We start from the raw sequence: 16835 nt of genomic DNA, 5'->3' as shown, positions 1-16835 counted from the left end.
GGTCTGACGGGTGAGATATGGGCAGGGTGGTGTTCGACAGAGGTCTGCGGTCAGACCATGGAGAGGATTGTCATGTAGTGCTAGAGTCGAAGGCCAGCGGGCACAACCTCAGATAATGACGTCCCTTTAGAAAAGGACGAGAAGCAATTCCTGTAGACAGAAAGTTATGGATTTGTGGAATTTATTGCCACAGATAGCCGTAAAAGGCAAGTAACTGGGTATATTTAAAGCGGCGTTGGAGGAGGTGGACAGGTAGTAAGGATGTCAAATGTGACGAGGAGAAGGCAGGCGAATGGAGTTGAGAGGAATGATGTGTATGACCATGAGGCCATAAGACATAGGAGCAGAATTAGGCCGTCTGGCCCATCCAGTCTGCTTCGCCATTCAATCACGGCTGATCCTTTTTTTTAACTCCTCATGAACTCCAGTTCCTAGCCCTCTCCCCGTAACTTTGGTGCCATCTCCAATCAAAAACCTACCAATCTCTGCCTTAAATACGCCCAACGACATGGCCTCCACAACTGGATGTGGCAATAAATTCCACAAATTTGCCACCCTTTGGCCAAAGAAATCTTTTTTTGAAAAGGCGCACTTCTATCCTGACTCTGTGCTCTCTCGTTCTAGACTCTCCCACCATGGTAATCACCATTTCCACATCTACTCCGGCTAGTCCTTTCAACGTTCAAATAGCTTCAATGAGATCCCCTTCTCATCCTTCTGAATTCCAGCTAGTAGAGCCCCAGAGCCATCAATTATCCTTGTGAACGTCCTCTAGACTCTCTCCAATGCCAGCACATATTTCTAAAGATGAGGGACTCAAAACTGTTCACAAAACTGAAGGTGAGGCGTCAGCCGTGATCGAATGGCGGAGATCGGTCAGCCGAATAGCCTAATTTTGTTCCTATATCTTGTGGTATTGAGGCCAAATTTAGTGATAAATTAATGATGAATATTGCTTTTCATGACTCACATAACGAATTGTCTGGCGTCCCTGTGACAAAATTTGGAGGCTTGTATGTTTTAAAGTGACAGTTTCAAAGGTGGTCCCCCGTTTCACATGTCGCGACGAGGATGGGATTCGAACCCACGCGTGCAGAGCACAATGGATTAGCAGTCCATCGCCTTCACCTCTCGGCCACCTCGTCTGCTCTTCCCTCTGTTGTGTTCCGAAGTTCTGAATTTTTTCACAGCATTTAAAACTTCTGCTTAAGGTCCACACATGTGTGTTCAGATTCTATGCCGATTTACTTTGCTCGCTGTGCTTACCAGAATTCATGGAGGTGGATAAAGACAGTTTAGAGAGATTTGTTCATACCACAGGAAACACGGAATTAGTTACTTTATGCACTTTAGACGCTATGGACGCGTGGCATCAGTATCGATTCCGTGCTCTGTAACTCGGAGAAACTGTGAATGTTTTGAGTTGTAAAATGAGATAAATTTATGTTGAATTAAATAAGATTTCAATAGCTTTGTTGCAGGTTCGAGTCCTGCCGCGGTCGTTTTGACAAACTGGCGGATTCGGTTCCATTCTGTCTCTCACTCTCTGCAGCATGGTTGTCTCAATTCCGCGTGGGGATTAATGGGAGTACTACACCCTCGGGGAAAACGTAACGCCTCGTATTCGTTGTATGCAACATATAATATTATGTGTCTATTCCGTGTGTATTTCTGCAGACACTTTCATAAACAATTGGTTGGAGCTTCTCAGACGCTCAGGAGGAGCTGCTGCTGGGAAGGTGAAGTTTATTTCACATTTACCTCCGTCTCCGAGCCCGCCTTATCGGCAAGAATTCATCACCCAGCACTGACAGTACATTCTCCTGTCTCCAACCCCCCTCCTCTTCCTGGTTCTCTCCCTGCTCTGGGATATCTTCATCACTAATTGCCAACGAGACATCAACCGCCTCAACATCAGGAATACTCACTTCTCCTCGAACTTTACCCCCTCTGAATACACTGCACCTCCAATCTCTCAGCACCAGTCCAAACCTTACCAACAATCCCGCAGACAGGGTGCTGCTGTTGTAGAGTGGCGGACTGACCTCCACCTTGCTGAGACACGGTGGTACCTCTCAGACACATCCTCATGCCTACACCTTGAATAATCCCGACTCCGGACGATCAGAGAACTGTCTCCGACATTATCACTGACATCACCAACTCTGGAGTACCTCCACTCCGTGTGGAAAACCCGTGGTTCCATTGCCCTGAACTGCTCTCTTCTACCTCCTACTCGATTCACAAGTCTGCATGTCTGGGTAGGCTCATTGTCTCTGCCTGCTCCTGCCCCACTGATCCTGTGTTCTCATCGCTCCAGTCCATCCTATGCCCCATTCTTCAGTCCCTTCCCACCGGCATTCCCAAACCTTCCCGTGCTCTCGATCTACTCACTAACTTTCAATTCCCTGGCCCTGACCGTCTCATTTTCTCTATGGATGTCCAGTGCCCCTATTAAAAGGGCCCTAAAACTTTCCACATTTCTCAAGGAAAGAACCAGCCAGTTCCCCTCCATCATCACCATCCTCCGTCTGACAGAACCGGTCCTCACAGCAACAGTTTCTCCTTCAGTTCCTCCCACTTACTCCAGATTCAGTGTGTAGCCATGGACACTGGCATAGGTCTCGGATATGTCTCCCTTTTCGTTGGCTTAGATAAGAGAGTCCACTAAATCAGGGTTTTAATTACAAATGAATGTTCTGTCCAATCCTTATCAGTTATTCTCTTTTGTTAGACATAGGAGGGAACTTAGTTCAATTTGTGTCTCATGAGAACTCAACTCCACATAATGTTCCCAAGAGACATCTGTGAGTCGTTAATCTAAACAAGCTGCAAGCAGATTCCTCAGTGAAGGACAAAACAGAAATGTGCACACTATCCAGAACAGAGCACACATAATTTCGCACTTAAATTTTAACCCGTTATTTACAAGAGTCCAAGAATCATTTCTTATGTCACCCAATCCCCTTAAAACTTCATCACCAGAGTATGGAAGCAGATGGATCTTCCTCTCTGACTGGAAGCCTGTGACTAGTTGTTTGTCAACTGTATCAGTAATCTGGATGATATGGTGGTTAACTGGATCAGCAAAGTTGTAGATGACATCAAGATCAGTGGTGTAGTGGACAGCGAGGAAGACTATCATGTCTTGCAGTGCGATCTGGACCCGCTGGAAAAGTGGGTTGAGAAATGGAAAATGGAATTTAATGCAGACAGGTGCGAAGTGTTGCACTTTGGTGGGACCCACCAGGGTTGGTCTTACACAGTGACTGGTCGGGCACTGAGAAGTGTTGTAGAAGAAATGAATCTGAGAATACAGGTCGATATTTCACTGAAAGTGGTGACTCAGTTTGATACGGATGGAAAGAAAGATTTTGGCACATTGGCCTTCATAAACCAAATTACTGAGTACAGGAGATGGATGTTATGTTGACTTTGTACAAGACATTGGTGAGGCCTAATTTTGAGTGTTGTGTGCAGTTTTGGTCACTAACCCACAGGAAGATGTAAAGGAGGTTGAAAGAGTTCAGGAAAAATTCGCAAGGATGTTGCCAGGTCTGGAGGACTGGGGTTATAAGGAATGATTGAACAGGACAGGGCTTTATTCCTTGGAATGTAGAAGATTGAGGGGAGATTTGATGGAGATATACCAGAATTATGAGGGTTATAGATGGGGTAAATGCAAGCTGGCTTTTTCCACTGAGGTTGGGTGGGACTACAACCAGATGCCATGGATTAAGGGTGAACGGTGAAACATTAAGGGAAAATTTTTCACACAGACGGTCGTCCAGGTGTGGAATGAGCAGACAGCCCAACTGGTGCATGCGAGCTCATTTTCAACATTTAAGAGGTTCGTATAGGTACCTGGATGGTAGGGGTACAGGGGTAGACAGTTTAAATACTTCAACACAAACTAGATGGGCCAAAGGGCCTGTTTCTGTGTTGTACTTTTCTATGACTCTGTGACAAGAACATTAAATAATACTAATATTCATTTAATTCATTTTAACAGCTGTGCGGACCAACCATTCATCTGGGCAGAAGATGTTTTCATGGCTTTAAAACTGTGGCACTTTAAACTGACAGTAGATAAAAGAAAATCCCAGCTGTACGTCAACAAAGGGGAAACCCATTCATCTGCTCAGACAGTGCGAATGGTTCAGTCGGTCATCTCAGCTGAAGGTACATCAGCAAGTTCACACTGGGACAAGGCCATTCACCTGTTCTGTGTGTGAGAAGGGATTCAGTCGGTCTTCCCACCTGTGGACACACCAGTCAGTTCACACTGAGCAGAGGCTGGTCATCTGCTGAATTTTTGGGGAAGGTTTCACTCGGTTATCTGACCTAATGGCTCACCAGCGAGTTCACACCGGGGATCGGCTGTTCACCTGCTCAGACTGTGGGAAGGGATTCACTAAATCATGTAAACTGAAGATACATCAGCGAGTTCACACTGAGGAGAGGCCGTTCACCTGCTCAGACTGTGGGAAGGGATTTACTGTGTCATCTGCACTGAAGGTACATCAGTGATTTCACACTGGGGAGAGGCCATTCACCTGAGAAAATGTTGATACTTTATAAGACACCACTTAGGCTCCATTTAGAATATTGGGGACCTAGATCTCAGAAAAGGTGTGTTGTCATTGGAGAGAGTCCGGAGGATATTCAAGAAGATGATTCTGTGAAAGAAGCGGTTGAGATATGAGGAGCGTTTGCCAGCCTTGGGCCCGTACTGCTGCACTGACCTATGTTGAATAGATGGGGGTGGTGGGGGAGTTAAATCTCACTGAAACCCACCAAATGTGGATAGATCTAGATAGGGTGGATGAGGAGAGGACTTTTCATATGGTGGGGGTAGTCATAACAGAGGTCACAGCCTCAAAACTGAGGAGTGACCTTTTAGAGGATTTTATTCAGTCAGAGAGCAGTGAATCTGTGGAATTCTCTGACACAGACGGCGGTGGGGGCCAAGTCTGTGGCTACATTCAAGGCAGAAGCTAATAGTTTGCTGATCAGTCAGGGCATTACAGGATATGCCGAGGAGGCAGGTGTATGGGGTTGAGTGAGAACCGGGATCAGCCATGATAGAATGGCGGAGCAGACTCGATGGGGTTGAATGGCCTAATTCTGCTCCTATGTCTTACGGTCTTATACTGCCAGTGTCTTACACAGTGAAGATTGACACAAAGCACTTATAATAACATATGGCCACTATTCCTTTGCTCTGTTACTAACTCGCCAGCATCATCTTCCAGCGTTATATCAACTCTTGCCTCTCTTTTACTCTGTATAAATCTGAACAACTTTTGATGCTTGATATTATTGGCTCACTTACCTTAATTTTTCATCTTGTATCTCCTGTGTTTTTTTTTTAGTTGTCTCCTGTTGGTTATGTAAAAGCTTTCCAATCCTCTAACTTCCCATTAATTTCTTGTTATATTATATGACCCCGCTTTTGGTTTTATCAAAAACAGGAGAAAATCTGTGGATGCTGGAAATCCAAGCAACACATACACAAAATGCTGGAGGAACCTAGGAGGCCAGGCAGCATATATGGGAAATAGTAAACAGTCAACGTTTCAGGCTGAGACCCTTCATCAGGACTGGGGGGAAAAGAATGATGAGACGTCAGAGGAAGAAGAGTGGGGGTGAAAAGCGTAGAGGAAGTGGCAGGTGATAGGTGAAACTGGGAGAGGGGGACTAGTGAAGGAAAAAACTTCTTAGGATATAATTTCCTTAATGATTCTCGAAAGATCATTGCTAATGCCTCCACATCTCTTCAGCCACCTCTTTCAGATCCCTGGGGTGTACACCATCTGGTCCAGGTGATCTATTTACCTTCAGACCATCTCTGTTTCCCAAGAACCTTCTCCTGAGTAACGTAACTTTACGCATTCTGACCACTGATATCTGGGAATTCCATATTCTTGTCAGGGTCTTTGACGGATAAGAGTGAGTTTATTCAGTTATTCAACTTATTCAGTTGATCTGCCATCACCTTGCATCCCACCCCATTACTCCCTCTCCAGCATCATTTTTCAGTGGCCTGATATCCACTTCCGCCTCTCTTTTACATGTTTATATGTACCTGAACAAACATTTGGTATCCTCTTTAATATTACTGGCTAGCTCACCTATGTATTCCATCTTTTCCTTCATAATTACTTCAGTTGCGTTCTGGTTTTTAAAAGCTTCTGAATCCTCTAGCTTCCTAGTAGTTTTTGCTCCATGTCCTCTCTTTGTTTTTTTATGTTGTCTTTCATTTCTCTTGTCAGTCACGGTTTTGTCACCTTACATTTAGAATACTACTTCCTCTTTGTAATGAGATTGATAAGTTTGTGGCCAAAAGTAGAATGAGTCAATTTTAGAGAACCTAGCACATTTATTTTTTCAACATCGTCCACTCCTGCATTTACACACTTAGTCCAGTGGTCGTGGAGCAAACGGATCTTGGACCTCCAGAAAGTGTCCACAGCAGGGGTGATTGATAAGTTTGTGGCCTAAGGTAGAAGGAGATGAGTTATACAGCTCTCCTTACAGGCACATGCAGGTCAACTCTTTGAGTGATTATGCAGAAAGTTTGAAGTTAATAACTCATCTCCTTCTACCTTAGGCTATGAACTTCTGAATCACCCCTGATGAGAACTACACACAAATTGCTGGAAGAGCACGGCATGTGAGGCAGCATCTATGGATGGGAATCAACATTTCGGGCCAAGACGCTTCATCGGGACTCTTGGTACCCACGTATCTGGAATATCAACAAGCAAAGACAATAAAAAGTAGTGCAAAGTAAGGAAAACCTTTGACAAAATTTAGTTGAAGGCTTAAACAAGAACCTGCCAAACAGAGCTCAATAGTTAACAAATACAACAAAGGTAATAAACACTTCCATCAATCCCGACATTGACTTTTTTTTATAAAAATATCTTGGTCCCATTTCAATCAATAAAATTTACAAAGATAAATAAGAACTTTAGAAAAGACTACTTACACTCAAACCCACTTAGATTAACACTACCATGGACAGAAGGAGGAAGAGAAATAACACACTTGGAAAAAAAAAGGCAATCACACAACAGTCAGATAACACTTCTAAGTATATATTCTCATCAAAACTGAACTGGATTCAGCACTCCATGTGTGTATCTGCAACCGTGGTAAGAAATACAGACCAGAAAACTTAAATGAGAGCCCAACTCAGAAAAATGAATCATCACTAGGGAAGAAAACATTAACCAGTGGAATGAGTACGACCCTCCATGGGAGACATCCCAACGATCTGAGCAGACGAGATGTTGACAAGGAAGCATCGAGCACCTGACAGAGTTGGAGACCTCTTCCCAGAAACAGAGGGGTTCCTTTCAGAAATACAGGACAAGGTGGTTAACGAAAGGAAAGGGGAAAAAAAATCAAAAATACTTGAGATACAAAGTAGTAAGTGCAGAAAACGCTAGAGAAACCAGAAACAATCCTGTTGCAATTTAACTCAATCTGATTACTTACAAAGGTACAATCAAGTGGCATATATCATTCACCAAAATCTTGCTTTAAAATACAAACTCATGAATGCCCTCAATCACATCATAAAGGCACCAGAAATTCAAGCCTGATCTAGTTTTACAGTCAAAATATTAACAATTATGTGATAATCAATACAAGCAGGAACAACTCCCTCGATAGATAAAACCATTCCCAACCAACAGATGTTCCTCAATCAGTGGAGCACATCACCACGGGTATTGTTTGTGTCATCAGTCAGAAAACCGAAAGACTTTCTCTGCCAGTCAGCTTCCAAATGTTGCTACTCTGTCATCCGTTGACCCACCCCGCTGCTGATTCCCTTCTCCTCATCATACGTTCTTGCCCCGACCATCGTCCAGAGCCCCAAACTATGCCCTGTGCGGACCTGCCTCTGGTTTCTGACCCTGCTCCATCTGCAGAGAATTCAAGGGAAACCTCTTCAATTAGAGTGGGACAGAGTGATATAGTGACAGCAGGCCTGAATAGGGATCTTGACAGGATGAAAGCCTGGGCAGACAACTGGAATGTCACCTTTGAGCCTACTGAGTGCAAGGCAATGGTGATGTCTAGGAAGAGGAATCCATCTAACCCCGACCTGTATTTTGGGAACTGCAAAATCCTTGGTATTAATATTGACAGCAAGTTGGTATGGGATAAACTCCTTTCCACTATTTCATCCGTGGCTGGACAAAGGCTTGGAGCTCTGTGGAAAGTAGCATCCGAATTAGACAAAGAGGGCAGAGCCACGGTTTACAAAGCCCAGGTATGAAGTATCATGGGTGAATGCCTCACAGAGTGTCCTCAGCCAGCTTGATTCCATCAAAGAAAGGCTCCCAGGATTATAGGTGTAGATGAAAATGCACAATGCAGAATATACAAAATGCACACCAGCCACAGCCCTGCAGACCTTCGCACCGTGCTGCCTTCATCTCATGAGAGACGGCGTACCAGACGATCAAGATTGTCTATGCCTGCTCAGGCTGTTTCTATGCCTGATGCGAGAACCCACACACCGGATAGAAGCTTCCTTCACTGTACTATCAGAATTTGGAACAGCCTTCCAGATGCTGTGGTTGGAAACATCTGCGACGATGGGGTGCAAGCCTTCAAGAGTCGAGTGCACAAACACCTACCAGCTCTGGGAGGGAAGTCACATGCTTCTTAAGCTATCATGAAGGGGACCAGGACGGCAATGCTTGGTTGTTGGCAAGTAGGGTTAATACCTGACTTTCAAGAGCACTTGTGAGTTATCTTCTGGCTGGACTTAGTCCTTAAACTGCTGGGGAACAGTGCGGAAAGAGCAGGTGCTGTTTCCTCCCGGTAGGGATTAGTTTTTAGTTCCAAATGCTCCTGCCTCATTCTGTCACCCTGCAACCTTATCCTTCAATCTCTTTAAATTATGGAGGGCAGCCTGTGTATAAATGTCTCTCTCCAGCAGATTTCATCATGACTCCAGTATTTCTACTATGTTTTAATGTTTCTTACCTGTACATATGATTTTTTTTTAATATATTCTATCGCTGAGCAGCAGTGAACCTTCTAATTGGCCTATCAGAGTTCTCTTTGGGAACTAGTTGACTTGATCAGCATTTCTGATCTGGCTATTGTTCACGATTGCACTTAATAAAAAAAACAAAAAAATCCCTCAGAGTGGTGACTGTTTGGAACCAATCCCACAAGGGGGGAGAGAGAGTTGAACAACAGGGGAGGATTTAAAAGGGCTGTCGTGGAACTGAATCACTGGCAGTGTCCAGCCGGCCTGAGTTGACTCTCTACTGTACACTAATTGTGTTATAAATTCACTAAGTACCGGAGACAGTGTTTAAAATAAACTGATTTATTTGTCTAAGATCCAGAATATTACATTCCAGTCCCATTAAAGGTGATTGTGCAGCAGAAGAGACTCCTCCCATGCCCAGTGACCAGGGTGCAGACTGGGTGTGGTGAGCAGCAGCAATAATTGCAGAGTTCAGCACCGACAGTCACTCTCGAAACTGCATTCAGCAACGGTGATGGACAAATATCCAGCATGCAGCTTATTGAAACATTCTCCCCAGTGTGAACCCGGTAGGGTGTCACAAGTGTAACATGCTGTAAGGTTTCACTGCTCATGGAATGGCCTCTCTGCAATGTTTCACTGCTGAGGTAATGGTTTCTCTGTAGCAGCAATGATTAGGTTACGAATAGACATAATAGGGTTTTGGAGCGCGGGGTTATCCAATGGCAGAAATGTTGTTCTTTCTTGTGAGTCTGGAAGGGAGATTTTCGCTGTATTTTGCCGGTGAGAGATGAGAAGACGCAAATGGAGAGAGTGGGCCTTTTTTCTTTTTTTTGTTTTCTTTACTAACCCTATAGTCAAAATAAGAATTATAATTCTCAATTATTTAATCACATATTGTGTACTGCTTGTTATTTTGGGGTACTGATTTGTAACAGAGGACACATCGTGCAGCATCCACCCAAACGAGATTTCTTAAGTTTGGCCGGGCTGGGGGGCTACCACCCCCTATATTAAGCTGCTAGCCGAAGCGAAAGTTTCATAAAGTTAGATAAGTGAGTGAATCGCTTCCCACATTCACAGCAGGTGAACGGCCTCTCCCCAGTGTGAACTCAGTGATGCACATTTGGTTGATGTAGCTGACAGAATCTCTTTCCAAAGTCTGAGCAGGTTGAATGGCCTCTCCCTAGTGTGAATTGACCGGTGTGTCAGTGGGCAAGATGACCGAGTGAATCCCTTCCCACAATCTGAGAAGGTGATCGGCCTCTACCTGATGTGAACTTGCTGGTGTCTCTGCAGATGAGATGACTGAGTGAATCCCTTCCCACACACTGAGCAGGTGAATGGCCTCTCCCCAGTGTGAACTGACTGGTGTCTCTGTAGTTGAGATGACCGAGTGAATTCCTTCCCACAGACTGAGCAGGTGAACGGCCTCTCCCCAGTGTGAACTGACTGGTGTCTCAGTAGGTGAGATGACAAAGTGAATCCCTTCCCACAGTCTGAACAGGTGAACGGCCTCTCCCCCGTGTGAACTCGCTGATGTACCTTCAGTTGGGATGAGCAAGTGAATCCCTTCCCACAGTCTGAGCAGGTGAATGGTCTCACCCTAGTGTGAACTTGCTGGTGTATCTGTAGAAGAGATGACCAAGTGAATCCCTTCCCACAGACTGAGCAAGTGAATGGTTTCTCCCCAGTGTGAACTCGCTGGTGTATCTGTAGATCAGATGAACGAGTGAATCGCTTCCCACACACTGCGCAGGTGAACGGCCGCTTCCCAGTGTGAACTGACCGGTGTTCTTGTAGGTTAGCTAACTGTGTGAATCCCTTCCCACACTCTGAACAGGCGAATGGCCTCTCCCCAGTGTGAACTCGCTGATGTACCTTCAGTTGGGATGAGCGAGTGAATCCCCTCCCGCAGTCTGAGCAGGTGAACGGCCTCTCTCCAGTGTGAACTCGCTGATGTACCAGTAGGTCGGTTGACCGAGTGAATCCCTTCCTGCAGTCTGAGCAGGTGAATGGCCTCTCCCCAGTGTGAACTCTCTGATGTACCTTCAGTTTAGATGAGCAAGTGAATCCCTTCCCACAGTCTGAGCAGATGAATGGCTTCTCCCCTGTGTGAACTCGCTGATCTGTCATTACATTAGATGACCGTGTGAATCCTTCCCCACAAATTCAGCAGATGACCAGCCTCTGCCCAGTGTGAATTGCCTTGTCCGGTGTGAACTTGCTGATGTACCTTCAGTTGAGATGACCGACTGAATCCATTCCCACTGTCTGAGCAGATCAATCGGTTCCCCCCTGTGTAAAATGATGGGCATGCCAGTCGGTCAGGTAATTGAGTGAATCCCTCCCCACAGTCTGAGCAGGAAGGATGATCGAGTGAATCCCTTGCTCCACTTCTTAAGTACATGGACAGAGACAGCAAAACTGGTGTGTTGTGTTCAAGATTCCCATCGACAAATTCCTTGTCATTTTTAACCTGTAAAAAGATATACAAAATCTATCAATGGGTGTCAGACAACATTTCAGATGAGATTACTTGAGTTGTCAAGGTGTGATCTGGCATCACACTGTTACAGTGAAGTTCAACCCAAGTTGGAGAGAGAAATCATCTTCTAACTGGGCACAATGCTGGTAACAGGAATGACCATCAGACTCTCTGATGCTCTTCCTCTCTCTATAAGAATGGGGCATTTCTGCCATCTCCAATCTGTGACCTGGCTCAGTTTGACTCTCTCCATTGGTATTATTCCCTGTTCCCACTGAGCTGCATGGGTTCCTGACCCCACAGTAACTGAAACACTCTCATGCAAATAGCCGGCAGTGCATTCCACGCACCCACCACTCTCTGTGTAAAAAACTTACCCCTGACATCCCCTCAGTATCTATTTCCAAGCACCTTAAAACTATGTCCTCTTGTGTTAGCCATTTCAGCCCTGGAAAAGAATCCTCTGGCTATCCACATGATCAATGCCCCTCATCATTTCATACAGCTAAAAAAGGCTCTAAACATAAACAAGAAAATTATACATTATTTTGAGGATTTGTTAGAAGTATACAAAATTATGAGGGTATACATAGAGTAAATGCAAGCAGCTTTTTCCACTGAGGTTGAGTGAGATGACAACCAGAGGTCATGGGTAAGTGGGGAAGGTGAAAATTCAACGGGGACATGTGGAAAAGTTCTTTACTGAAATGGTCATCAGAGTGTGTAATGAGATGCCAGCAGAAGTGGTGAATATGACCTCAGTTTCACCATTTAGAAGAAGTTTGGATGGGAGCCTGGATGGTGGGGTATGGAGGGCGATGGTCCCAGTGCAGGAGGTTGCATTAGACAGCTTAAATGTTTTTTCAGCATTGACCAGATGGGCCAAATACCCTGTTTCTGTACTGAACTTCTCCGTGTTTCTATGACAGAGCAGCTGGACAAACTTGTTTGGAAGGGAAAAGGTAGGAGTGACAACGGAGCAGCAATGGCTGGAGTTTCTGGGAGCAATTCGGGAGCTGAGTGATCGATACATCCCAAAGAAGTGAAAGCATTGAAAACGCAGGAGGACACAACCATGGCTGATATGAGAAGCCAAAGCCAACATAAAAGACAAAGAGAGGGCAAACAAAAGAGCAAAAACTATTGGGAAGCTTTTAGAAACCAACAGAAGATGACTGAAAACAAAGTCAGATGAGCTGAGGGTGTGGAATTATGATATTGTAGTCATTAATGAGTCTTGGTAGCATCCAAAAGTCTGAGGCATTTAGAAGAACAAATTATCCGGGGCGTCAATATCTGTTGAAGACCAAGGTTCCCTGCACCAGTTACCTTTCAACTTTTATTTTGGCAGGCACATACAAACTCTACACATTCAAAATTCCACTTCTGAAGGCCTCCCTCTTACCAAGTACTCCTTTGCCAGAAAACAGCCTGTCCAGATCCTTTCTGACACCATCAAAATTGACCTTTCTCCAATTTAGAATCTCAACCCATGGTCCAGACCTCTCTTTTTCTATCAACAACACACATCAAAGTTGCTGGTGAACACAGCAGGCCAGGCAGCATCTGTAGGAAGAGGTGCAGTCGACATTTCAGGCCGAGACCCTTCGTCAGGATTAACTGAAGGAAGAGTGAGTAAGGGATTTGAAAGTTGGAGGGGGAGGGGGAGATCCAAAATGATAGGAGAAGACAGGAGGGGGAGGGATAGAGCCAAGAGCTGGACAGGTGATAGGCAAAAGGGGATATGAGACGATCATGGGACAGGAGGTCTGGGAAGAAAGACAAGGGGGGGGGGGAAGATCCAGAGGATAGGCAAGAGGGACAGAGGGAGAAAAAGGAGAGTGAGAGAAAGAATGTGTGCATAAAAATGAGTAACAGATGGGGTACGAGGGGGAGGTGGGACCTTAGCGGAAGTTAGAGAAGTCGATGTTCATGCCTTTTTCTATATGCTCTCTTTTTCTATACTTACTTTGAATTTCATGGTATTATGATCACTAATTTCTGTCACCAGCCCTGGATCATTTCCTAACAGCGTATTGCACACTTCTACATCAGGAATTTTATGTACTGATTAAGGGCACATTTGACAAACTGTACCTCATCTACTTCTTTTACAGTATGGGAGTCCCAGTCAATATATGGAAAGTTAAAATCACTTACTGAATCAACCTTTGTTTCTTGGAATAGTCTGTGATCTCTCTACAAATTTGTTCCTCTAAATCCCTCAGACTGTTGGGTGCAACCAAATCCCAGTAATGGTTACAATATCATAATTCCCTGTCCTGAGCTCATCTGGCTTTCCTACGATGCTTCTTGCATTGTGATATACACAGCTCAGCACATTCACACCATGCTCAACCATTTGATTGCTGACTCTGTCTGAGGTCTGAACAACATCTGACTGGTGTCAAGAAAACAAACTCTCGCTCATTGTCACAAAAACAAAGGAGCTGATTATGGACGACAGGAGGAATGGAGACAGGCTAACCCCTATTGACATCAGTGGATCTGGGGTTGAGAGGGTGAATAACTTTAAGTTCCTCAGCATAAACATCACCGAGGATCTCACATGGTCTGTACATACCGGTTGTGTTGTGAAAAGAGCACAGCAGCACCTCTTTCAACTCACACAGTTGAAGAAGTTTGGGATGGGGCCCCAAGTCCTAAGAACTTTCTACAGGGACACACAATTGAGAGCATCCTGACTGGCTGCATCACTGCCTGGTATGGGAACTGTACTTCCCTTAATCGCAGGAACCTGCAGAGAGTGGTGCAGACAGCCCAGCACATCTGTAGATGTGAACTTCCCACTATTCAGGACATTAACAGAGACAGAGGTGTAAAAAGGGCCCAAAGGATATTGGGGACCAAATTCACCACAAACACAAACTGTTCCTGCTGTTATCATCCAGGAAACGGTACAACAGCAAAAGGACCAACAGGCTCCGGGACATCATCTCCCAGCAGGCCATCAGACTGATTAATTCAGGCTGATACAACTAAATTTCTATGTTCTATTGACTGTCCTATGTACAAACTATTTATTATAAATTACTATAAATTAAACATTGCACATTGTTGCGCGATAGCAACAATAGTACTCTGTGATGGCTATTTAACCTCATTCTCCTTCCTGACTCTCACCCAGTTTCCTGTGTCCTGCACCTTGGGTGTAACTCACCTCTCTTCATGTCATATCTATCACCTCCTCCAACTCCTGGATGATCCGGAATTCATCTGTTTCAAGTTCCAACTCCTTAAACTGCAGGGTTACAAGCTGCAGCTGGATGCACATCTTGTACGTCATGGCATCAGGGACACTGGAGGTCTCCCCACCTTCCCACCAATGTCTCCTCTTATTAGTAATATCCAATGTGCACATAAATCTCATACTGTGCATTTTGTTTTACCCGGTAACAACATATGCACACCGAATTTTATTTAGAGAGGTATTAATTTTAACAGTTAGCAAATCACTGTCAATAAGAACTTTGATCCCCTCTGGGTTTGATCCAGTTCATCTGCACTCTCACACAGAATATGTAGCAGGCCTGTAAAGGTTAATGGAGGATTTTCTTACCAGAGCTTTTGCACATTATTTATATATGGTTTACTTGCTAAATTACACTTTAAAAAGTCAGATTTCCAACTATCACTCCCCACTTGTAAATTCTCCAGCAACTTTTGCATCACCACAATACACACAGGTAACACCAGTTTCTGTATTGTACATAAATATTTCCCCTGAACCCTCCCCCAGGTGACTGACGGTGGTGAACTCAGTGATGGCAATGCCAATGAATATGAAGGGAAGGGCAGTAGTCTGTCTCATTGGAGTCTGGCACATTTGTGATGTGAAAGCTACTTGTTGCCCAGGGCAAAGGTGTCTGATATCATTATGTACCCAGAGAGAGTGGGACAAAACATGTTCTCACGGGTAGAAAGTCCAGAACAAGAGGAGGTAGAACCAGCAACAGACACAAAATGCTGGAGGAACTCAGCAGGCCAGGCAGCATCTATGGAAAAGAGTACTAATGCTGAGTTCCTCCAGCAATTTGTGTGTGTTGCTCGGATTTCCAGCATCTGCAGATTTTCTCTTGTTTGTGACTGGAGGCAGAACAAAGGTGATTTTCACAACAGCTGATGTAAAAGATTTTGTTCCCTTTCTCCGAGTTCCCGATCCTTGCATTTAGACAGCTGGAGCTCAGCTCTGTCTGAGAGACCCATCGGTTCCCATTCCCTCATCAGCCGGAAGCTCCCCGGGGCCCGTGTACGGATGGTGGGGCTGAGAGAGAGGGAAGAGAGCAGGACTGTCCCGGGATTGCGGGTCACGGAGTCCGGAGTCACAGCAACTACCCGAAGTCGGTGTTGAAAACGCCGCCCGGTGAGACCCCCAACCCGGAGACCCCTTCTCACCTCAACCGATCATCCGGGGCCTTTTGTGCCCCGCGCGCTGGTGAGCTCGAGCTTGGTCGGTTTAACGGCCGGGCTACTAATCACGTGACCAGCTCCCCCCACCGCTGTCAACAGAGCGTTCACGTGCTGCGCTATTGCCATTGGTGGGAAGCGATGTCAATCACCGCTTCCACCCAATAGCGAAGGCGGACCAGCCGAGGGGGCGTTACCCCCGCTGACACCGTCTCCCGAACTTTCCGTCACGGCGGGACAACCGTCAAAGTAAATGTCCGCTTTCTGATTTATTTCCATTTCCCTCCGAGGGAAGTTGGGGCGTTTGTGAAGCGTCTCCTGCGGCCGGAGTCTGATGTGTCGCTGAGAGGTAGGAGGAGACCGCTCGGCCCGTCGGTTTGATGCCGGTTCCCCGGGGAGGGAGAGGATGAAGACGGGGAGAGAGGGGGCGGACAGGATGTTTGTCCCGGTGGGGACAGGAGGGGCTCATCTGTGGAAATGTCTGAGCCCACGGTGGTGGCGATTCACCACATTGGGGGGCAAACACCGGCAGACTGTTGCCCTGCAAGCGGGGCCAATGGTCCGGGCAAAGTGACAATTATTTGTGTTTTGTTGAGACTGTCCCGGGAATATGGTGTAAAATCCCGCTCCCCACACTAACACGGGTCATACAGACCAAAGAACAAACTGCCGGAGGAACTCAGTGGGTCGGGCAGCATCTGTGGAGGGAAATGGACCGTCAACATTTCGGGCCGAGACCCTCCCTCTGGACTGAGAGTGGACGGGAAATAGTCCGAGAAAAGAGGTGAGGGGTGGGGATGGGGCAAGAGCTGGGGAGTGAGAGGTGGATCCAGGTGAGGGGGAGGTGGGAAGGTGGAAATAGTGACGGGGGTGGGAGGTGAGTGGTTGGGGCAACAC

At 45.7% G+C, this 16835-nt stretch overlaps 1 protein-coding gene and 1 non-coding gene across 2 annotated transcripts; both read right to left on the bottom strand.

Moving 5' to 3' along the window:
• Positions 1-1063: 1063 nt before the first annotated feature.
• trnas-gcu (transfer RNA serine (anticodon GCU)) lies at positions 1064-1145 on the bottom strand. The gene has a single exon. It is a non-coding gene; the product is annotated as a tRNA-Ser (tRNA).
• A 7307-nt stretch (positions 1146-8452) lies between these two features.
• LOC140207371 (uncharacterized) lies at positions 8453-11062 on the bottom strand (the record flags this gene model as incomplete). The annotated part of the gene is made up of 1 exon (XM_072275917.1): positions 8453-11062. A coding segment is annotated over one exon (774 nt), but the record flags the coding sequence as incomplete, so codon positions are not given.
• Between the last annotated feature and the right edge of the window lie 5773 nt (positions 11063-16835).

Source organism: Mobula birostris, chromosome 13 (assembly GCF_030028105.1).
Source record: "Mobula birostris isolate sMobBir1 chromosome 13, sMobBir1.hap1, whole genome shotgun sequence".
NCBI classification, from domain to species: domain Eukaryota; kingdom Metazoa; phylum Chordata; class Chondrichthyes; order Myliobatiformes; family Myliobatidae; genus Mobula; species Mobula birostris.
Note: the sequence above shows the minus strand (reverse complement) of the source record. Positions and strands in the feature narration are given on the sequence as shown.